The 24448-nt window shown below is 44.5% G+C and overlaps 1 protein-coding gene across 4 annotated transcripts in view; it reads right to left on the bottom strand.

Moving 5' to 3' along the window:
• Positions 1-7700: 7700 nt before the first annotated feature.
• Positions 7701-24448, bottom strand: part of MXD1 (MAX dimerization protein 1) — a 28356-nt gene continuing 11608 nt past the window's right edge. The window contains exons 4-7 of one of the 4 annotated variants that reach the window (XR_002516715.2): positions 15027-15264; positions 13265-13424; positions 12318-12560; positions 7701-10546 (exon numbers count right to left, since the gene is read on the bottom strand). Coding sequence is in view for 3 of the 4 variants with exons in the window: in XM_021924907.2 (XP_021780599.1) it covers positions 12373-12560; positions 13265-13424; positions 15027-15264; positions 21422-21465 (630 nt within the window). In the remaining variant the exon portion in view is untranslated. Of the gene's footprint in view, positions 12561-13264; positions 13425-15026; positions 15265-21421; positions 21509-24448 lie in introns of all 4 variants that reach the window. The other 3 variants (XM_021924907.2, XM_021924906.2, XM_003908770.3) reach the window with 3 other exon arrangements.

The raw sequence follows: 24448 nt of genomic DNA, 5'->3' as shown, positions 1-24448 counted from the left end.
CCATCCCTACTAAAAGTACAAAAATTAGCCGGGCATGGTGGCAGACGCCTGTAATCCCAGCTACTCAGGAGACTGAGACAGAAGAATCGCTTGAACCCGGGAGACAGAGGTTGCAGTGAGCCGAGATCATGCCATTGCACTCCAGCCTGGATGAAAGAGTTAGACTCTGTCTCAAAACACAAACAAACAAACAAATACATATATATGTGCCAAATCATGATAAAAACGTTAAAAATGAACAGAATAAAAATAGTTAACTAAAAAATTAACCAGAAATTTAAAGCACAGGGTAAAACTAAATATCCCGAAATGTAAGCAAAATACTTGAAAAGGCACAAAACGATGCAATTCACCTTCATGCTGCATTAAAATTCTAATTTTTGAAAAATAATGTGGGGTATACTTTTAGACCAAATTGTCCTTTGGGTTGAATTGTTTCCGCTGCAACTTGTTCTCAACCAAATTGTTTTCTGTCCAATTGCTTTTGTTTTTGAACCAGTCACCTGGATTATTCCAAAACCCAGGCATTTTCTGTGGCCCTCACTGTACTGTACAACTCTGATGGTGATCAAGTCCTTTGTTTTTAGTAAAAACCTCACTGGCTGTGTTTCACCACCTCTGCTTGGGGCCATATGATACTGGAGACTCTTGTCCTGCCTTAGCTCTGAGCCTGAAGTTCACGTCTGTCTCTCTTGAAAAGCATTCATTGGTTTGTTCATTCATTCATCCATTCGCGCATCCATCCACAAGTGGCCATTGCTGAGCACCCACAGGCATGGTCCTGGGCACTGGGTCAGAGCCGCAGGGTGCCTGCAGTCTCTGCTCCGGCAGAGCTCCGTGTGAACATCACACAGGTAAAATACAAGGTGTCAGGTGGCGATAAGAGAAAGTGAAATGCATCACTGCGGGGACAGCAGATAGAAAGTGACCAGGGAGCTGCGATTTTATACAGGTGGAGTCGGGGGTCCTCAAGGACACGGGGACGTTTGCACTGAGACCTGACTGAAGCGCAGTCTGCGGCAAGGGTGCCCGGGGGAGCGGCCAGGCAGGTGCCCCAAGTGGGGGCCCCCAGGTGTCCAGGGAAGAGTGAGTGAGGAGAGGGCTGGGGGGTGGCCAGGGCCTGATCGGGTGGGGACCCGCCGCTGGGGAGGCCTGAGTGCTGTCAGCCGGACGGCATTTGCGGGAGGGCAGGGTTTACAGGGGAGGCGGGGGGCGCAGGCAGAGCGGGGAAACAGGGAGAGGAGCTCGGAGGCTTCTGTGGGGTCCGGTGGCCCCGGGGGCAGGGCAGCCCCCTCCCTCGGGGCCTCTTCCTGAGACCAAAGGCCTCCACTCTGCCGGAGCAGCCCGCCCCCTTTCCTCCAGGGCGCGCCGCGGTGTTCAGCACCGCCCTCCGTGGCTGCAAGCCTTCCCAGCCTGCCCGGAGCCTCCACTGATCCCTCCTAAAGGCATCTGGTCCAAGCTGCCCCCGCTGCGGCCTGTCAAGCACTTTTGGATCCTGGTTCTGTCAGGCCCTAAGTGCCGTCTGGCAACCACGGGGTCATTCCTAGACGTAGAGAAGGTGCCATCCATTCCCGACTGCAAATGGCTGTATTGACGTTGACTGGAACAGGCTGAGGACAGTGTCCCCTCCATGCAGCTGGACAGCTTCCTGCAGTGACCTGTCTCCGCTAATCTAACCTTGGTGGGGGCCGAGGGATGGGGTAATAAAATATTGAAATTTGCAAGCTATTAATTTTGATTGTTTGTTTGAGACAGGGTCTCACTCTGTGGCCTGGGCTGGAGTGCAGTGGTGCAATGGTGGCTCACTGCAGCCTCGACCTCCCTGGGCTCAAGCAGTTCTCCCGCCTCAGCCTCCCAAGCAGCTAGGACCACAGGCACAGGCCACCACCTCAGCTAATTTTTTTTTTTTTTTTTTGACAGATGGGGTCTCCCTCTGTCTCCCAAGCTTACTCTTAAAAAATCTGTGGCCAGCCTCGGTGGCTCACGCCTGTAATCCCAGCACTTTGGGAGGCTGAGGATCACAAGGTCAGGAGGTCGAGGCCTAACCTGGCTAACACCGTGAAACCCCGTCTCCACTAAAAATACAAAAAATTAGCTGGGCGTGGTGGCGGGCGCCTGTAGTCCCAGCTACTCAGGAGGCTGAGGCAGGAGAATGGCGTGAACCCGGGAGGCAGAGCTTGCAGTGAGCCGAGATCGTGCCACTGCACTCCAGCCTGGGCCACAAAAAAACCAAAACAAAACAAAACAACAACAACAAATCTGTAACAGAGCAGATTCAAAGCTAGTTCCATAGAACAATTATTCTCATTTACTTGCAATCCAATGAACTTTCTCCAGTTGAGGAGAAAGGATGGCATTCCTTCCTGTTTCTGACAGGGGACTCAGACCCAGGTCAGCACTGCCACTGCCTCTGGCCTCTGGAAATCCCCCAAGGAGCCCCAGTTCTTCTAGACAGGAGGGATTCTTTCCAGCCCTGGGGCAGCTCCCTCCTACTCCTTGGCAAGTTTGTTTCCATAACCAAAAAAACAAACAAAAAAACCAAAAAACCCGTCACACTCACCTTCCCTCTCCACACCCTTGACCCCAATAACCTCACTCCTGCTTAGTCAACCTCACTTCCCTCTGCTTGCAAAGCATTTTTTATTTTACACAGTGATTCCGCATGGCAGTATCCTCCTGTTCTCTACAAAGGTGAATCAGAAGTGACTTCCAAAATTACAAATACTAAAATAGGAAAAATGTTGAGTAAAAGTCAAGGCCAGAGAAGAGACTAAGGGGAAACTGGGTCACAAACATGCAAATTACAGGTTCTCACAAAATTACTAAAGGTGAAGAGTGAATTTGGCTCTGAGTTTCCTGACGGCCAAAGGAAGAAGAGAAAGATGATCTATTGCATGATTCACTGTTTCCCTGAGGTAAACACACCTGTTTTTCAGGGGAAAGCAATGGGATTGCTGTAATTAGTCCCAAAAGAATACTTTTCCCTGACATTAGAAAGTGTGGTGACGAGAAAGCAGGGCCAGGTTCTATCCTGATTATCTCTTTACACTTCCACTGATACCTCTTCTGGGCCCCACGCTGTTCCATGCCCTGTGCTAGTCTGCATTGACTGGCGGCTTCTTTGACCAAGGTTATTAACTGTAAAGTAGCCAAGAATTGTCACAACCTCTGCAGTTGCTCAGAGGTCACACTGGAAGTGTAGAGTTGTTCCTGTCTTGGTGGAGCTCTAGCTACTGTTGTTCTGAATTCGTAGTGCAAAGGTACATGTGAATGCTGGAACTGAAGTCATCTTGCACTCTTCTGACGAGATACTTGCAACATACGGGCATTTTAGCAAGGACTTCCTTCTGTCTCTCTTTCTCTGAGTCACCTCTGTACGACCTGGTCTCTCTTTCTATGAGAGGAGCTGCCCTGTAGGATTGGAGGGGTCTTAGGGTCATTTTGACCTTCCGAACAGCACCTAGGTGAGGTACCACCTGGAAAATACCCACCCCCCCCCACTGTCAATGCCCACATTCTGTCCCTGAGTCACCCTCTGCTCCCCCTTTCGGTTTAACCACTTCCTGCCCACTGTTTGTTGTCTAAACAGCACAGTCAGAATGACATATTTGAACACTTCCCCACCCTCTAATGTAATTTTCCCTCCCAAGCTTATTTCTTCTCTGAGTGTTGGAATTTTGTATTCTGAAAATCCAAGTCACATGCCAGACAGTGTTCGAACGTTCTCTCCTTGGCTGGGAAAATGATCGTAATTGCTCATATGTACTGAATGCTTTCTGCATGTCAGGCACGGGGAAAAGCTGTTTGCATACTTTACCTTACTTAATCCCCCCAGCAGCCCTGGGAAGTACATGCTGTTGTTATCCTCACTCTACAGACCGGGTCGGTAGAGCCCCCGATACTTGCTTGGGGTGTAAGGGTGGAGTTGGCATTGACACTTAGCTCCATTTGACCAGAGTCTGCATGTGACCATCACCCAGGACCACCTTCCGGGGTACCGAGAGGACATGGGCACTCCCCCTGAGTTTCCGTTTCCACTTGGTCAGCCTATTCGTCCCTGTTGGTCATTATTGGCTCGAAAGCTTCGCAGCAGTGGTGTTTTCCACCTTCCGGGGGATGACAGTATCAGCGTGGCAAGGCGAGTGTGCTGGATGTTCTGCTTGTAACCAAACGGACTCCCCAGCAGATGCTGGGTCTCCCATGCCTACTGGCCCCTGTACATGGCTGGGGGCTGCCTCCAGGTGTCACCCAGTCCGGCCATCTGGCTGGCCAATGGGGTTGGTTGGCCTGTGCCTTTCTTTCTTTCCCCTATCCCTCAGGCCCTCCCAGGTGCCTTCTCCTCCAGGATGGCTGCTTTCTTTGAAGGCAGACATATTTCTGACACAGGGCTCCCTGCATTGACTGTCTTCCTCACCTCTGCCCCCAGGCGAGGCCAAGAGCATCCTAGAAAAACCCCCTCCCTTTTCTCCAGGGCCTGAGTGGCCTCTCCAGCTCCAATAACCCCAGTCCACCCGCTCTGACCTGGCCTCAGCTGCATGCCCTTGGCCTCTGTGCTGGCTCTTCCTGTGGTCATCCCTTTGGATGAGATGGTTTGCCTGGCCCATTAAATCCTTAGCCTGTCTTCACCAGACATGCAGCCTTCACCCACAGCCCGGGAGGCTCCCGGAAGCTTCAGCCAGTTAGAGCCTGCCCTGCTGTCTTCCTGAAAGGGGGTTAGTCACTCTGTCCCAGCATAAAGCTTCCCTTTCCTCTGGGCAACATGTTCAACCCAGCTAGCAGCCAGCAGCCGCATCTACCTCATCCAGTCCCACAAAGAAACTCTCAGAGGCAATGACTCCAGAATTCTGCATGGAACAGAGTGGGAGGGAGCTGCCTTGCCACCCCGTTTGGCCTGAGCCCTGAGCAATACTACCTGCAGAGACCCTGCCTGTAGGGCCCTTGGCCACTGGAAGCCGAATGTCCTTTCCTTTTATATATATTTTTAAATAATTCCAACTTTTGTTTTAGATTCAGGGGGTGTATGTGCAGGTTACAAGGGTTTGTTTTTTTAGTTTTAGTTTTTTGAGACAGGGTCTCGCTCTGTCACCCAGGCTGAAGTGCAGTGGTACAATCATAGCTCACAGGAGCCTTGACCTCCTGGGCTCCCATCCTCCCATCTCAGCCTCCAGAGTAGCTGGGACTACAGGCCTAAGTGTCCTTTATTGATGGGAAGGCCTAAGTGGGCAATGGGCCTTCCATAGTCTCTTGGCAGAGAGCCTTGGTGTGGCCCTCCTCATCTAGGTCGTAGTGACATAGAAGAGGCAGGCCAAAACTGCACTGGGTAATGGAGACTCCAAGGCTTAAGTAGAAGTTGTGTATGGTAAATACTGGTTGAATAAATAAGCGATGTCACAGGGTTCACCACCAAGAAGACATGGGATAGAGTGTCTTCCTCTGAGAGCATGCTGGTTTATTCCCACCAGATCCCCAGGAGGATCAGTAGTAGGGGGTCCTTCTTCACAACAGGCACAGAGGGAAGTTAAGTTTGAGAGGAGAGCCATGCCTTAGTAATTGTATTGTGAATTCCCAGTTTTCTGCTCCACTGTCTGGAATCTAAGGTCCCCCCCATAGAAAATAGGTAGCCTCGGCCGGGCGCGGTGGCTCAAGCCTGTAATCCCAGCACTTTGGGAGGCCGAGACGGGTGGATCACGAGGTCAGGAGATCAAGACCATCCTGGCTAACACGGTGAAACCCCGTCTCTACTAAAAAAATACAAAAAAACTAGCCGGGCGTGGTGGCGGGTGCCTGTAGTCCCAGCTACTTGGGAGGCTGAGGCAGGAGAATGGCGTGAACCCGGGAGGCGGAGCTTGCAGTGAGCTGAGATCCGGCCATTGCACTCCAGCCTGGGCAGCAGAGTGAGACTCCGTCTCAAAAAAAAAAAAAAAAAAAAAAGAAAATAGGTAGCCTCGTTCAAAGGCTTAAACAGGAAAAGATGCTGTATATGGAAGACTGATGACAATGTGGCACAGCTCTTGTAAAAATTGGGGCAAAGGAGTATGGGACTCAGCAGCCAGGCTGCTGACGCTTCCAATCCCACCCCTCACCAGCTCTGTGGGCTTGGGGCAAAATGCCTCACTTCTCTCTCCCTCAGCTTCCTCACCTGTCAAGTTTGGATAATGCTAGCACTCCCCTCCCAGGGCCAATGCGAAGGTTCACAGAGGCCCTGCAGTGGCGCACTCAGCCCTTAGTCAGCACTCAGTAAATGTGGGTTGACCCTCATTATGACATGGGCCCATACAGCATTATAACAAGTGATATTTTTTCATCCAGCTACTGTGAACAAGTCAGGAAACTTCGGAAATAAGATTTGTCATCTTGTGGGGGAGGCTATTTTATGTGAAAGCTGTCTTTCTAATTATCCACAGTTCAGAGCTTCCTCTCCACAACCACAGTAAACAAGGGATCCTGATGCTGTAGAGAACGTAGCTTTTGTTGAGGTTGTGACCAATGCACTATTAGGTGGGTTCCATTTGGAGCTCGTCCATGGTGATGGATCCTAGAATCACACATCCTAAAAGGACCCAGCTGCCACCCCTACCCTTTGGAGAAAGCAGACAAGGCAGGCCACTTGCCAAAGTAGCAGTACCAGAAAGTTCCTTTTTCATCAGCCCTGCAGGCACAATGCCAATGTAGTTAACTTATAGGGCACCACAAAAAACTTTCAAAAATTTTAGGTGGTTTTTAGAATAAGAAGACATTGGTCAACAAGGAGAAAGACAACTTTTTCCTTCCTCTTGACTCTGAAAAAGTGCTCTCCTGGTGTAACAAAAACAGGAAGACACACTGCACTTGGCGAACTTGCCAAGACGAGGACTTGAGCACCAGTGAGACTCACGCTGGAAAGGTGGCAGCATGAGGCAGGGGGTTTGTGTGCTGTTCTTAGATGTGTCCTCACCTTTAGGACACAGCCTGATACGGAGCGGGTGCTCAAGCCGTATTTGTTCAGTGAATGAATAAATGTATACTAACCAAATGGGTTAGTATGTAAAAGAATGGACATCCTCAGCCAATGCCTCTCTCCTCTCAGTGAGTTGTGCAATCCACGAGGTCTTTCCTTCCACGTGCCCCAGCCTCCAGGCCACACCGCAGCCCCACGAAGCTCTGCCCTGCCTAAGCACCTGCCTCAACTGCCCTGGATGTTCTCCTTCCCAGTAATGCTCCTTTCCCAGCAAACACTCACTCTTCCTCCAGGGCCTAGCTCGAATGCACCAACTCTGACTTCTCATGGAACTTTACCGTACAACTTTATTCCACAACTAATTACATCGCATTAAATTGTGTGCATATCTTTCCCAGGCTACAGGCTGCTCGGAAGACGCGGAAGTCTTGGCAGTGCTTACAGCCCCAGTGCACTGCCTGCATCATCAGAGACACCCAAAACAAAGGGCAAGTCAGCCAAGAGCGAGTGAACCAGCAGGTGAAACCAGTAGGTGGGATGATGGGGCAGTGGAGAGGGTGGGACTGTGGCTAATTCTGATCAACAAATGGGCTCAACTGGAGCTACACAATCTCAATCCTCATCACAGGCTCCAAGGGCTGAAAACTTTTAGCTAGTGATGTTTCCCTTAAATTAAAAGAAAAAAAGAAATCTGATGAACGCAGTTCTGCAAGGACAACCATGAAAGGGCAAACTGGGATACAAAACATCAGAAAGACCACAATTTCTTTAATAATGAAATAATTTATTATTTGTTAACGGTTGAACAATACAGTTTACATATACACAGCAAAGATTCTCTAAAACATGTAGTTTCTAAAAATGCATGTGCTAACTGTAGTAAAAAGCACCATTCTCTATGGTCTTGACACAGGATTTACATTGGCGTCATATTTACATAAAGAAACATCTGGAAACAGAATAGCATACCCTTTCATCTGCTGCTCCCCTGTCAGGCTATATGTAGCATTAGGAAGATGGCCCCCCCAAAACGATGGTTAACAGCAATATTCCAAGAGCACCAGTTCTAGGGACGGGGGTAAAGGCAAGTTTGGTTGTCAGGTAAAAGCTAAAATGAAGAATGCTCCCTCAACTTGCCACCCCCCCAGAGAGAAGAAATCAAAATGTAAAAATCTGGATAAATCTTAAAATCGGGTGCCTTATGATTTCTCACTTTATGATTTTGAGAAAAGGTCAGATACTCAATCTCTTCAGCCATTCAATAGCTGAATCTAGCAGTGCCTGTCAATTTCTTCTTTCAGAAGAATCTGAGAAAAATCATCCATGTAATATTGATAATGAAAAAAATCATGATAAATCACCTATTTCACACCCCACCCTCTAACCCAGTTATCTTTGAAAGCAAAGCATCCTACAGTCTATAGATATCAGAGGATGTAGAATGAGAAAACCACCTCATCGAAAAGGGCCTTTAGGTTGTCTTCAACCAGGAAGAGTTTTTAAATAGGAGTAGCCAGCTACTAGACACGCTAAACACGCTGCACTGGAGTCAAACATAGAAAAAGAATAGACTGACGTGCAGGAAATCGCGTTTAGCCTTTTACTACCTGATGTTCAACACTCAGGGAAGGCAAAGAGGTGCAGACAAACTTGGGGAAACAAAGAAGAAACAGAAAAGACCAGGATTTTAAAGTCTCTTGTGTGGTTCATGAAAAAATAAAAAATAAAAAAAGACCAAGACTTGGGGGAAGAAGTAGACTGTAAAGGACAATGATAGTGGTATTCTTGCCAATACAGTGTGGTATAAAAACCTAAATAATAATGTGTGTGTGTGTGTGTGTGTGTGCGCGTGTGTGTATAGACACTTTTCAAAAATAAGTTCTCTCTTGAAAGGACGGGGAAGAGGCAAGAAGAAATAAGCCCACAAAATCCATTCTCAAGCTCTAAGATATTGCTAGACGGTTATTTTGAGCATCACAATCCTACCTAGTTTACACTTTTTTCTTTTTTCTTAGCCCCCAGGATTTGCTTTTGGCCACTTTGGGGATGCAGAAGAGAGGCCCACAGGAAACCTAGGTCAAGGCCCCTTTGTTGCTTTTGAAAAAGTAGAGGTTAAAGGAAAATGCCCACCTTAAAAAATAAACAAAACAAAAAAACACTCAAGTGGCCAACTGCAGGATGAGGGCCTACTTCACGTTCAGTTCTGAATCAACACTGAAATTATTTTCATCTTGGGTTGACTGGGAAAATCTAGGTCCTGCCTAAAAATGTGATGCATTTGGAATCACTAAACTAGCATTAGGTGTGTGACTACAGAAAGGAGCCAGCAGTTGCTATCAGCACCTTGAAGAATTCAAGATCTCTGCTTAGCAAAAGAAAACCAAAATAAAGACACCCTGGGTGCTCGGCCCAACATTCAAAGCCAACAGGGGATGGAAAGCTATGTTTTCAGGATGTTACAGAAGCACACATATATATTTTCTCACTGAATGAAATTAAATTAGACTGCATACTCTTATTTTTCCCACTTGCACTATGATGGTATCAATAAGAGTGCAGTTTAGATTTTTTTAGTTTTTTAAAATCAACTTTCACATAAAAATATGCATGTGCCTATATTTATACACGTCTATATTTACGTACAATTGTCAAAGTCTTAAAGGCTGGGGTTTATATCTTTGCCCATCCCCTCCCAACCCCAAATCCCTACTAGAAAGGTTTTCATCTTGCTTAAAAAGACAAAACAACTAAAAAGACTATAGCTCTTAGCAGTCAGGCTGGTGGATCAGTGAATGAGAGAGGATAGACTGGCAAACCAGGGCTGCTGGTCAGCAGCGGGGGCGGAGGATGGGGTCAGGGGATTAGCTGCCTTGGGCTGAGTTTGCTGGTCCTGAAGATTACAGTTTTGGTTAGAGAGAGAAGCCTGTCTAGCATGCTGACTCGGTCTACCTCGAGCTTTGAAAGTAATGTCTAACCCTGCTGTCAGTTTATCACAAGTGCATTAAAAATATAGAGATCTATCAAGTTCCACATTTATATGCAATCAAATTGAAAAGGACCAGACAAACAGTGCAAAGGTCAAATAATTACTGTTTTATATTGGGACAGTACATTTCAGATTTCAACCAAAAGACAAAAATGCAGTTTAACTCAAAGGCACAACAATTGAAACACAGAAAATAATGGCATCTCTTGGATGCCTTATTTCTAAATTAAACAAAGAAGTACACAAATTTTGTTCCCTTCCCTCCCCCAGTGCAAGCCCACAAGCTTTTTCCAAAGTCTTGAGCTTTCGATGCTGTCCCGCATCGTGGACTTGTGAGGCGCTTGGATGTAGCAATGAAACAAAATGCTTGAGAGGTCTCGTGAATGGCATTCAAAAGGGACCTCAAAGTGCAGACATATCTTTTTCAAACATGTTACAGGCTGAGCTGGCTCTGTGAACACCATCACTCTGCTTAAAATCCAGGAAGCAGGCTTTAAAAATGCAAAAGGCATACAAGTTGTATTTCAGTGCAAATCTTTAGCTGGTTGTTGGAAAAGATTCCAAAAATTAAAAAAAAAAAAAAAAAAATCCTTTGTGTCACCTGCCCCTCCCCCCAGCCAAAGCTGAAATGAAGAAAAAACAAAGACAGAAGAATTACAGATGACTTTGGAATCATTTAAGAATCCACTACTTCCAATTAGAACATTTAGAAAAATACATTAAAGAATCATTTTTTAAAACACATAAAAGTAATCTTGCTTTTTGAGATTGCTCTTCGGGCATAGAATGAGCTTCCGTGGGGAGCGCGTTTGAGCTTTGACCTTAGCTGTGTGCGAGGTGCAGACGCTGGGGGAGCTTCAGGCTGTGGTGTGCGAGTGACCGCAGGCCAGCAGGCGCGCGGGGGGGTGGCTGCCCGCTGCCGAGTCAGCCATTGAGCCCTTAGGTCGCAGTGCGTCCATGGATTTTAGGAATGTTCTCATCACTTTGTGACACACTCTGCTTCAGCATCACAGATTTTACAAATGGTTCAAATTCAATGAAAAAGATTCGCCAGAGGCTGAAAACATCAAGACCTCAAAAATATGAATGCAAAAATATTCAGGGGAATGAACTAATTTTGTAGATACCTACATACAAAGTTTCTAGAACATCTATAAAAGCACAAAGTCATAAGAATTTTTTTTCCATTACATTAGTTTATATAAAATGAATAAATAGTATTTATAGATTTAATGTGTCTTATGTACATATACATGTGCTCTGTTTTAGCTTAAATAAAAATGCTACAAAGTTGGAGACCACTTAAGGGAGAAATCATAACCAAAAAGAAAAATCAGCCTTTTAAACTATCAACCCAAAAGCCTCCATAAAGAAGTTTCTGGGTGTGTCCAAAAATAATCAATAAGGAGAGGAGTTCTAGTAACGGTGTACCATCCTCTCCTGTTCACCTGCAACAGAGTAGAAACGTGGACTTTTTCTTTCACTGATAATGGCTACTAGCGCTGCTAGTGCCACAGCTCAGTTATTGCTGAAAGTTCAATAGGAAAATAGATTATAATTGGACCAAATGTCACTTATTTGGGGGGAAAAAAAGGATAATCACTTTGTGTTAAGTGGGAAATGGAGATCTCATTTATCTCTGAGGTAGGAAAAAAAAATGTTCCAGAGACAAGTAGCATTAACAAAGTTGGAGGGGAGAATGTGCCTCGAGATAGCAGAACACAACGAGGTCCCAAGAACATCGCACAAAAATAGATTGTACCGTTTTGTTTGTGAGAACAAACAATTTGGAACTTTGATGAGCTGTGCAACCCCAAAGACACACTATCAAGGTGTCCATTTTAAAGTGAGAAATACTGCTCCCATCCACACGCGGTGCGTCGGGGGAATGAGCATGCGCAGTGTGAAGGGCGTGTTTTCTAGAGGTATTCCTGACTTCCTCACTGGTGGTGAGGTCCATGGTTAAGTGCTCTTAAATGCCGCTTTCAAAGCTTACTTTGGAGTTCTGAGATCAGGATCTCAATTTCAAAAGTTTGTTTCCTTCAGTTTCCTAAGTACAAGACACACTTGGACGTTCCTCCTAGGCAAGTAACATAGTAAGCCAGAAAACTGGAAGAAAGGTCTGGGAGAGGACACGAGGAGAGCAAAGAGGGGGACTGCTGAGATGTGGACATTGCTTACTCGGTCTAAGAATTCTTGGATGCTTCAAATTGATTGGAATGTATAGTCTCTCAGAGACAAATTTTTATGGCGAGTAAAAGAGAAGCTAGTGGATGCAATCAGAAACCCACAATCCTAAGCACTTCCTTGAAAACAGTTACAAAGCTGATTTTGGTCAAGGTGGGACACTGAAGTTTACGTGCAAGGGAGTTGTGGGCAGGTCCAATACGTTACCTAATCAGAACCAACAGGGAGAACCTTCAAGGAGGCAGCCGCAGTGCCCATTCTCTTAGAGACCAAGACATGCCTTGTGACTGTCCTGCAGCTTTATTCTCTTGATGCTGGCGCTGGAATAGCCCTCGTCACTGCCGAGGCTCTGCATGCTGCCCCGCTCGTCAGAGTCGCTCACGCTGCTGCTGCTCCAGTCCAGATCACCCGTGAGATAGTCCGTGCTCTCCACGTCAACGTCGATTTCTTCTGCAGGGAGGACAAGAGAGAAGAACACTGATGAAAGCGCTCTGCAGAAAACTCAGGTGCAGTGGCTCATGCTTGTAATCCCAGCACTTTGGGAGGTTGAGGCGGGTGGATCACTTGAGGTTAGGAGTTTGAGACCAGCTCGGCCAACATAGTGAAACCCCGTTTCTACTAATACAAAAATTTGGCCGGGCGTGATGGCTCACGCCTGTAATCCCAGCACTTTGGGAGGCCAAGGTGGGTGGATTACTTGAGGTCATGAGTTTCAGACCAGCCTGGCCAACATGGTGAAACCTCATCTCTACAAAAATACAAAAATTAGCCAGGCATTGTGGTGTGTGCCTGTAATCCCAGCTGCTTGGGAGGCTGAGGCAGTGGAATCACTTGAACCCGGGAGGCAGAGGTTGCAGTGAGCCAAGATCACACCACTGCATTCCAGCCTGGGTGACAGAGCAAGATTCTGTCTCAAAACAAAACAAAACAAACTCAGGTTGAAAACCAACCCCAATCAAACCCTTCTGTGGGTTGTCACCTAACTGTTAGCAGGGAGGAGGAACCTGTCACTGCAGGTCACACTGTTCGACTTCTCTACATCATACCCAATGTCTTAGTTCTTCTTACACTCTGCCTCCTGTCTGCAGCACTGAACCCCTGCTCTGGAAGTGGGAGAGGACAAGGGAGACAGGAGGAGAGTGAGAGGGGCTCACCCCTGTCGGAGTCGGAGCGCTCCGAGGAGACGGTGGAGCCAATGCTGTCCATCCGGATCCTCTCAATGCCCAGTTTCTCCAGCTGCCTCTTCAGGTGTCGCTGCTCTCGCTGAAGTTGGTCTATTTGGTGAACGGCTTTTCTGTCACAATCTTCAAGTTTCTGCAAGTCAAAGGGGTAGTTGTTGGGCCCCACAGGGAGATTTCTAAATGGTCAATGCCCCCCGCGTCTTCCTTTCTAGCAGTAGAATGCGCCAAACTTCCTCAGACGCCTTCTGGTGCCACTCGTCAAGCTTCTCCCTGAGACAGAAGTCGACTGGCCAGTGACTCCTGGCTTCGTCTGACTCTTCAGCATCGCCAGTGCTGGGGGTACTTGTCCTGTCACAGGGATTCTGGGGGAGAGCTCTCACATGGTGGCACCCTGGTAGCCCTCAGTTTTAGTATCAAAAAGACTGCAGGCAGCAGCCCCCAACCTGATCTCCCTTGTTTGCAGCGATCCCCTGAACACCTGATCTCTGAACTAGAAAACTGCACGTGACGGGAGCTTAAGAAACATGCTTCCATTTAAAACTATGTTTATTCAAGTACATGTCCCAATTACATAAGCACTTTTTTGTGTCATGCCAAATCTCAATTAACTTCTGTTTGTTAGCAGGAAATAATAGTCCCTTTTGATGTCCTGATTCTAATTTGTCCAACAGAAGAGTTTAGAAAACACATTTCCATATAATACTCATTTTTACAAATCTGCCCCCTAGCTTCTCATATTCTTCAGATAATTAAGAAGATTGTTTAATTGTAGCTGTTTTGCTTTAAATAGAGGTTTTCTCCCAGAATTGTCATGAATGTAGGCTACTAACCATAATTAAAGTAACATTTGTCCAACTATAATATGATTATACGAACATGCTAAACAGGGATTTTGGCTCTGCAGACTTTGAATCTAACTCCCCTTACCCTTCGCTATTCAGGCAGCATAGAGAGTGTCAACTCTGTGCCCAACACCCTGGGAGGTGCTGGGGCTGCGAGGTGAGCACAAAGACCCAGTCCCCTGCCTCGTGGAGCATATAGTCTAAGGACTGAGACAACCCAGTGGTCACACAAACCACTGTCAAATGTCAGTTATGACAGGGCTAAGAGATACCCAGTGCCTGGACCACCTGTCCACAGGAAGGAGGTCACTGAGTCGGGAAAGTCAGCGAAGGATTCTCTGAGCTAGAGAGACTTGCACTGTGATCTGAAGAATAAGTAGAAGGGAACAGCATGGACAAAGGCCCTAAAGTAAGACAATACGACAGTGCCAGGGACTGGAAGAAGAGCTGGAGAAAGGGGACTTGGGGAACAAGATGGTGCTGCAGAGGCAGGTGAGGACCAGGCAAGGCAGAGCCTGGGGCAGGCCAGGTGACAGAGCTTGTCCTGAGCCACAGAAAAATTTTAAACAAGGTCACATGTTGATTTGCACCTTGAAAGGACTGTTCTCAGGAAGCATGGAAAGCAGACGGGAGGGACCCAGAGGGATACAAGGAGACCTCTGAGGATTTTATTGCAGTAGACAGTGGGGATGAAGATGGAAGTAGACCAGGTTGTAAAATATTTAGGCCTTGGAGATGGCCTAGATATATACGGTTAAGGAGCAGGAGCTATCAAGGACTCCTGAGTTTCGGGCTTGTACAACTGGATGGAGAGTTGGATGGACCATTTAACCTCTGGTGCATGGGAGTGAGAAACACTAAGCTAGGTTTTTAATATGTTGCATTTGAGGTACCTGTGATTCATCCAATAGCCAGACTGGAGGAGTTCTGGGGAGAGGACTGTCCTGGAGATATAACAACAGACAAACTCTCACTGAACAGGTAAGGATAAAGCAGCATCCCAACAATACACTTACCTTTATGTGCAATTTGGCTTTTGTTAATAAACTCAACGTAGTGTGTCGACTTGATTCAGGTCCAAGTGGCACCAGCCCCTTCAGCTTCTCCAGGCACAAGCGAAGATGAGCCCGTCTATGAAAACAAGACCACGGCAGCATTTGAGATTTCACAGTGGGCCAGAAGCACCCCAGGCAGAATGAGTTCTAAAAGAGTGTGAAGTTGCCCAGCCCTTGCTATGGCAAATGCTACCAATGACCTCTTGCTGAATAAACATATTTTGAACCAGACAATTCTGGTGAAAACCAATGAGAAGCAAAATCCAAGGTTTTCAAAGCTAAGTCTGTTGATAATACAAGCGTTGGGGTAGGGAATAATATCTGCTATTATATGGTCATTCACATATGTAAATACTATATACAGCAATGATCCCTGATTCACGATGGTTCAATTTACAATTTTTTAAAATTTATAATGAGTTTATTGAAGTATTAAATGCATATTAGACTTGGGATGTTTTTTATTTATGATGGGCTTTTTGAGACATAACCCCATCATAAGTCAAGGAGCATATATATCTGTGGCGTTATTTGTTGAAGCTTTATTTGTAATAGCAAAGATTGAAACAACCCAAATGACCAGCCAGGAGGGAACTGGTTAAATAAATTATGCTACATCCACACCATGGAGTACTATGTAGCTATCAAAAAGAATGAGAATGTGCTTTATGTCCTATTAGGAAAGATTTTCCAGATATATTGTGAAGTGGAGAAAAGCAAGATTCCAAACTGTAAGTATACCATGCTATCTTAAAGGCGGAGGAAAACAAGAATCTATATTCATGTTTTCTTGTATGTAGACAAACTCTGGAACGACACATAAGAAACTGGCTAGGCAGGGAGAAGGCAAGGAACAGTCAGACAGAGATAAGGAAGGAAGCGAGGGGGGTTTTTACTGAGTCATTTTTTATACTTTTTCTTCTTGGAGTATGTCAGACCGATGCAACGGCATGGAGTGGGAGAGGGAAAAGAGCTAGATGAAGAAGCAGACATGGCAACTGACTGAAGAGAGAGCACAAGAGTTGCTCCAATTTAGAAATTTACATTTCCTTGAAATGGTTTGTGCTTTATTCTAGAACCTGGAAGATTCTGTGAATGTAAGAAACAGCTAAGATTTGGGGTTTTTGCTTAAGCTTACCACCTCCTTAAAGCCTTCCCAAGCCATCCTAGCTTACAGTGATTCCTCTATTTTCTCAGCATCACTTGTTTATACTATTCACTGGGAAGTTCACTGTACTGCCTGAATTGTTTTGTAATTGTTACTTAACGATTCACTACAGTCTCCTTAGAAAGTCAGGACTGTAGCTTAATCATTGCTGTGCTGCCACAGTGCCTCAAACACATACGTGCTTAATAAGTGTTTGCTGAATGGATTATGTCATCTATTCAACTAGACTTTAAGCTTCTAGAGGACAGAGTCCATCTCTACTGCATCTTTGCACCATCAGCAGTACTCAGAGTCTTCAGGTTTTAGATAACATTCATTGCCCACACACAACCTACCTGGAGCAGAGCTTCCTGGAGTCTAGGAGGCTACCCTCCAGCTGAATTGGGAAACAATGCAATGCCTTATAGGTTTGCCGTTTTTCCTCTTAAGAATTGTACTGGTATAGCAAAAGTTGAAATGTAGACCAAAAAAAGGAAATGGCTTCAGAAAGCTATAGGACAGGTGAATATGCATGATATTAATGTAAGAAGTCAATTCACACTCTCTAGGGAGACTTCAGGATGTTCCCCCAAGGCAGGTCTAGTAAGCGAGGCATCAGACTTCCTTCCTTCTGAGCCTCCTGCCTCCTCTAGGTCATGAGGAAGTAGTCCTGAACTCTCCAAGGGCACTCTAAGGTTTGGCAAGCTTGGGGAGTACAGCATTCCTTTCTGAGCTAGGAAGAGGTAATGGGACACGGGTTTTACTATTTTGTAAGTCTTTCACTTGTTCTGAAAACCTGTCCATGTGGCAGAGTCATAGCAAAGACTCACCTTACAGGTTTGCTCCTCCCACTACTGCAATGGGTGGGGACGGGGAGGGGAAGGGAAGAAAACTTGTATGTAAAACATACTTGTTAATCTTGGATAATATTCTTCAACAAGAGCCATGAAAATAGATGTTATTAGAAACACTATGAGAAAGTATAATTTATACATTTATAAATTTGTCTAATTTATTTCTTGTCATAAAACTTATAGACTAATTTTCTTTTTCTTTTTCTATTTTTGAGACAGAGTTCTCGCTATTGTTGCCCAGGCTGGAGTACAGTGGCGTGATCTCAGCTCACGGCAACCTCTGCCTCCCAGGCTCAACAGATTCTCCTGCCTCAGCCTCCTGAGTAGCTGGGATTACAGGTGCCGGCCACCACGTCCGGCTAATTTTTGTATTTTTAGTAGAGATGGGGTTTCACCATGTTGGCCAGGCTGGTGTTGAACTCCTGGCCTCAAGCGATCCACCTGCCTCAGCCTCCCAAAGTGCTGGGATTACAGGTGTGAGCTAATTTTCGAATTAGAAGAAAAAGTTCAAAAATTAAAATTATATTTGGATATTTTTCAGTCAGCTTGTTATTTGCAAAGACTGCATGATTCAGTCTGCATGATTGTCATATTAGTACTTTTATGATGTTGGTTTATATGCAGATATGAGTGTGTGAATTTTTTTAGGAAGTTTGTCCACTGATAAAAATATAATAAAGTCATCTTTTGAAGCATTGTCATTTCTAGCCTTATAGGAGTCTTGCCCAGAAAGTGCAATTTTCACTACCTAAATGTGGGTTTCCAAAGAACACTCCTAGTTGTGAAACTAGAAATAAGCCATTTGACTAATTCCAGCTGAGGCTAATACTTGTTCATTCAGTGTTTTCTGGCCTAGTTCTACAAAAATAGGACCAGAATTCTTTCTGGATTTTTGCAGAGACCCAAAGCCAACTCTGTCTTTGGCAGGGTCTGCCTTGGCCTTCTCTGGCGCCTCACAGCTGCAGCCTGATGGCTGCCCCCTGCCCACATGCCACTGCCTGCAGCCATCCCCACACTGGTGCCTGGGCCAACCACAGGAGAGCAATGAAATTTTTTTTTTTTTTTTTTTTTTTTGAGACGGAGTCTCGCGCTGTCACCCAGGCTGGAGTGCAGTGGCCGGATCTCAGCTCACTGCAAGCTCCGCCTCCCGGGTTCAGGCCATTCTCCTGCCTCCGCCTCCCGAGTAGCTGGGACTACAGGCGTCCACCACCCCGGCCGGCTAGTTTTTTGTATTTTTTAGTAGAGACGGGGTTTCACCGTGTTAACCAGGATGGTCTCGATCTCCTGACCTCGTGATCCGCCCGTCTCGGCCTCCCAAAGTGCTGGGATTACAGGCTTGAGCCACCGCGCCCGGCCATGAAATATATTAAGTAGACTCAGTTCCATCATATAGTAGTGAAATCCAATCTCTCAACCAAAAAAAGCAAACAGACCCCTCTGTTACGTACAGCTCCTACCAAGGCTCTCCAACCCTGACACACACACAGACACATAAACAGACACACACACACACACACAAACTCCTGGGATCTAGAATCCCTCTGCCAGCCCTGAGTACCCACGGAGCTCCCAGATCCAAAACAAGCAGAACCACCACCCATCTCAGCATTCTCTTCTCAGTTCTGACTACTTCCCTGCCCTGCTGTCCCATTTTAAACCAGGTCAAACTCCCGTTTGGGGAACTAGCAGGGGTTTTGCCATATATGCTCAACAGGAAGCCACTCAACACCTCAATCTGACCCCTGCAGTTGGCTCTCCTCCCATCACATCTTCTTCAGACAGTCTTCGTTCTGTTGCCAAGAGCTACCTCCCAGCTTCCTGGCTGCCTCTTCCTTTAGCACTGATCCACACTGCTTTGTACTTAGGTCATGAACTTTAACAAACTTCACCTTCTGACTCTTCAGAAATATAACTTTAATTATTCTGAATAGGCTGATATACCTTTGGTCTACAGCAGCATAAAGAAACCAATCTTTGAACCATAATAAGTCATGCTCCCAAGCAAGTATGGCCTATAACTAGTAATGACGAATTTAGGTACAACTATAGATTCTCTTCAGTAAGTTTTAAGTATCCCAAATTTTATTGATTTTTATTTTAAATTTTTAGAAAATATTCTGACTCTTTCAGTCACTATGCAACCAAACATTAATGCAGTGATTAAGAGTAAATGCCTGGAGAAATGTGGTACATATACATAATGGAGCAATATTCAGCCATAAAAAGAATGGGATCCTGTCATTTGCAACAACATGGCTGGAATTGGAGATCATTAGGTTAAGTGAAATAAGCCAGGCACAGAAAGACAAACATTGCTTATTCTCACTTATTTGTTGGATGTAAAAATCAAAGCAATTGAACTCACAGACATAGAGAGTAGGAGGGTTACCAGAGGCTGGGAAAGGTGGTGGGGGTGGGGAGGAGATGGGGATGGTTAATGGGTTTAAAAAAAAAATAGCTTGAAAGAATGAATGACACCTAGTATTTGATAGCACAACAGGGTAACTATAGTCAAAATAATTTAATTGTATATTTTTAAATAACTGGAAGAGTAGAACTGGATGGTTTGTAACACAAAGGATAAATGCTTGAGGGGATGAACACCACATTTTACGTGATGTGGTTATTATGCATTGCATGCCTGTATCAAACACCTCATGCACCCCATAAATATACACACCTACCACATGGCCACAAAAATTAAAAATTAGTATTAAAAAAACAGTAAATGTTTGAGATCCTGGCTCTGCCACTTACTCCCTGTGTGACCTTGAGCAAATTACTTAACTCTGTGTAGCCTCAGTTTCCTTATTAGTAGAAAGAGGGTGACAAGTGCCTGCCTGGGAGGGCTGCCATGGGTACTGACTGAGACAAGGTATGGAAGCCCCTGGGTCAGGGTCTGACAGGGAGTACTCTGTATGTGGTAGCAGTTATCCTTTCAATCCTAGCTTCCTCTGTAGAAGGAGATTTACTGTGAGCAAACACAGATAATAATGGCCCTATAATATTCCTTTTACAATCAATAGGAACTAAAAAATGTCTCACTAGGCAGACAGAAGCTATCTGGCAAAATCCATTTTTCTGAACACTTCCTTGAAGAAAATGGACCTCTTTTGTCATTAAAATAATTAATGGAAAATCTAATCCATTTTCTGTGGAAACACAGAAAATGCTTATGCTAAAGGTACTATTTCTTTACATTTACAAAATTAGCAAGGGTTTTATAAAGCCAATGAATGCAAAATAAAAGATTCCTTTATTTCCTATTCACATCATGGAGAGGCAGGGGTAGAAAGGATTCCACGGTTGGGAGAGAGGCAGCTGCCTCACTTCTGCTTGCTGCAGGAGCAAGCATTCTGAAGAGCCTGGGCCTGCCTCCTTGACCTCTACTGCAAGGGCCAAAGGAAAATAAAAATAGAGGCAAATACGTATTGACTTGCGAAGTCCAAGCACACAGATCTTAAAATATCTCACGTGCAATAGCAAGAAGAAAGTATAACATACTGGGGAGCAAATTTAAAACAGATTGGGAAGGATCTATGGGAAGAAAACTATAAAACTTTCTGTCGAAAGACAAAGAATATTTGAGTAAATGAAAAAAACAGCAGATTCCTGGATATGAACCCTCCAAACAAAAAATGTCAATGTTCCTCAAGTTTGTTTACAAATTTAACACAATTCCAAGAAAAAAACTCCCAACAGTGTTCTTTTTAATGCTGGGACTACACTTCATCTAGAAGAATAGATGTGTGAGACACTGCCAAAATTTTTGAAAAAGAAGAATAATGAGGAGGAATGTGCTGTACCAGATATTAAATTGTATTATAAAGCTTCAATAATTAAAAACAGTGTAGTACTAATACAGGAATAGGCAGACAAATCAAGTGAACAGGATAGAAATCCCCAGAAACAGACCTAAGAATAGATAGGAATTTAGCACATAAAGGAGATAATGCCACAAATCCTTGGGGAAAGAATGGATTACTCAGAAAATGGCAAGAGAGTGAGGAGGTTAACATCAAAATAAATTCCAAACAGATTAAAGATTTAAATATAAAATATATTCAGATACCACAAATTTCTGTTGTTAGTCTTCCTTAACTCTTGCCAGCCATGAATTACGGAAAGTAAATATCCAAGTGAAGGAAGTTATTAATGAAGAAGGTGCCAAGCTGTTTGAGGCACCAGCTCCTACCAGAGCTTTGGCACTGACAGAAGGCACCTGGGCTAACCTGCGTGTCTTAGACAATTCTGACGGTAGCTCTTCACAGACCATGCTTCCTTGATTCTATCTATGAATCTCTCTCAGGCTAGTAGATCTGCAAATTGGGGAATAGATTCAACAGAGTAGGATTATTAGGCAGATGGTGCTATCTGTAGATAGTGTCTCCTGCACTTAATATACTATCCTTAAAGTTCTTTCTGACTTGGATGTAATCAAGACCAGAAGTGGTACCAAATGAGGGGTGTGTGGATATGTGTGTGTGTATTTGAGGGAAGCACTGTTATCTGTGATTACTTCTCTTTATTGAAAGTGTAACAGGCTGGGCCGGGCGCAGTGGCTCATGCCTGTAATCCCATCACTTTGGGAGGCCGAGGTGGGTGGATCACTTGAGGCCAGGGGTTCGAGACCAGCCTGGGCAACATGGCAAAACCCCATTTCTACTAACAATACAAAAATTAGCCAGGTGTGGTGGTGCACATCTGTAATCCCAGCTACTTAGGAGGTTGAGGTACGAGAATCGTTTGAACCTGGGAGGCAGAGGTTGCAGTGAGCTGAGATTGTGCCACTGCACTCCAGCCTGGCGACAGAGCAAGACTCTGCCTCAAAAAGAGAAAAAAAAAACTATTATGTTATGTTCTGCTGCTTTCTTAGGTCACAGGCTATATTTTCTTTTTTTTTTTTTCTGCATTGTCAACCAGGCTGGAGTGTACTGGTGCCATCACAGTTCACTGTAGCCTCAACTTCATAGACTCAAGCAATCCTCCCACCTCAGCCTCCTGAGTAGCTGGGACTACAGGTGCATGCCACCACGCCCAGCTAATTAATTTATTTATTTATTTTGGTACAGATGGGTCTCACTATGTCGCCCAGGCTGGTCCTGAATTCCTGGGCTCAACTGATCCTCCCACCTCGGCCTCCTAAAGTGCTGGGATTACAGGTGTGAGCCAGTGCCCCCAGCTAGTCTTGGGATACAATATTGAGTAAGATCAAGTCCCTACCTTTGAGGTAATTAAAATTTAGTTGGAGTGCTCAAACATGTAGATGAATTATTGCAGAATGATTTGTAGGAGCTACATTCAAACCCTGACAGATATCAGCTCCCACCTAAAGTTATAGAATGGGCTCCCCTTTGTTCTTACCAAACACGTTCTTTCTTTTTCCTCACCCTCAAACATCCCATCTGACTTAACTTATTTCCAAGTTTTCATAGCCTATCATAACTTTCTTTTCCTTTCCAAATAGATCACCTTAAACAGGGTAGCCTATTTTGAGGTTTCACCATTTTATCACCTATCTCAGTGGGTGCACAGACTTACCCAATTAAATAGCATCTTAAATCCTATAAGATAATTGGAGGTTGAACAAAAATAATTTTAGATATGGGTATGTATGAGCTGTATAATAAGGAAAAGAAGGTATTTAGTATAAAGTAAGAAGGAGCAAGTCTTATTAATGGGACTCGTAAAATTAATCCCTTAAAGTGTCAAGGGTCACAAGAGATTCTGCATTGAGAACAAAGCCCTACTAGGTGAAGATGACAAGTCATGCTTTGAAAAGGGAAAAAATACTTTCCTTCTTTCTCTAAAATGATCCCTTTATAAACAATTGCCAAGTGCATCATTATTACCAACTTAATTGGAACCCTAAAAGGTTTTGAAGATTTCTCACAGTTGTGCTGATAAATCTTTGTAGAAAATACAAAGATATTAATATATTCAGTGAATAATACATAAATAGCAGTTCACAGTGGCTACATTTTGGAAAGATAAGATCACTTCTTTATTAAAGTATAAAATGCATAAGTACACCTCATTAATACTTCCTTTTTAGAGCCTAATTTTCAAATGCAACATATATATTATAATCATACTTGTTGGCTCTATCCCACTGTTTGACTATTAATGCCTATGACAAAAAGTCAGGGAGTAGCCCCAGAGTTCCAGGTAGGAGACTAGAAATTGGTCAAATGACCAGCGTGTGTCTCTCCTCCACATCTTGCCAAAGGCACGTGTCATCTACTCAAGGGTTATAGTACAAGAAAGATGATTCTTGTGGTACAAATGTGAGTTCTTCTCCAGACCATCAATATAGACTGGATTTATACACTGATCCCTGTGTCTCTCCTTCGTAATAACCTTACCCCATGTTGCAACAAACATGGACTTGTTACAACATCCCAGAGTGAAATCTGAATGTGGTCAAGAAAGTTCAGAAACAATAAGAGTGATGCAACACATACCACAACTCAGGCCCAGTGCAAAAGTCAGGCCCCAGCCCTTCCGATATAAGGGACTTGGTCATTCGAAAAATCAAAATCCAAAAGGAACAACTACAGGGACCTGTAATCAATTAGAATATTCTTCCAGAAGAGACCTGACTGAATTAGTTTCTCATGCCAGACCAGATGCCACTGAAATACTGTTTGATCAAATGGAAATAACAGCTTAGACTGGGCTGCGGAGTCTTCCCCATGGAGCCACACAGAAATCTTCTGTCACAGGATCAGAAGACTCTGGCAGAGGTAGTAGCTCTAGACCAGGCACCTAATTCCAGCAAGAGCTGCATATGCACCATTCCAGAAAAATAGATGTCTACTATTAAAGGAAATGCCAGAGCCATCTTTTGAAAAAAGAGTCTATTCTACCACCTGGCTCCTGACCTATTGGCTGTAGCTTACATGTGTTTGCTCAGTCTCCATTTGCTGAGGGGCTCATTGAAAGGTTTTATTTTAAAGTGGAGGAATTCTCAGTTAAGAGAAAGATATAGCAGAATTATCATCAATAAAGGGTATATAACAACAAAATATTCAAATATTTTTATATTCCAACAATAATCAATTAGTTAACTAAAATGGGAAACCAATAGCAATCTAAAAATATACAAATCCAGGAATACCTTTTACAGGACATGTATAAGACCTGTGTGGAAAACTTCGCTACAAAACTTTGCTTAGAGACAGATCTGAATAAGAGAGATCTCAATAAAGACACACACCAAATCCTGGATGAAAAGATCTAATATATAAGCATGAACT

This window comes from Papio anubis, chromosome 14, assembly GCF_008728515.1.
Source record: "Papio anubis isolate 15944 chromosome 14, Panubis1.0, whole genome shotgun sequence".
NCBI classification, from domain to species: Eukaryota; Metazoa; Chordata; class Mammalia; order Primates; family Cercopithecidae; genus Papio; species Papio anubis.
The sequence above is the reverse complement of the archived record's forward strand: the minus strand, read 5'-3'. Positions and strand labels throughout refer to the sequence as shown.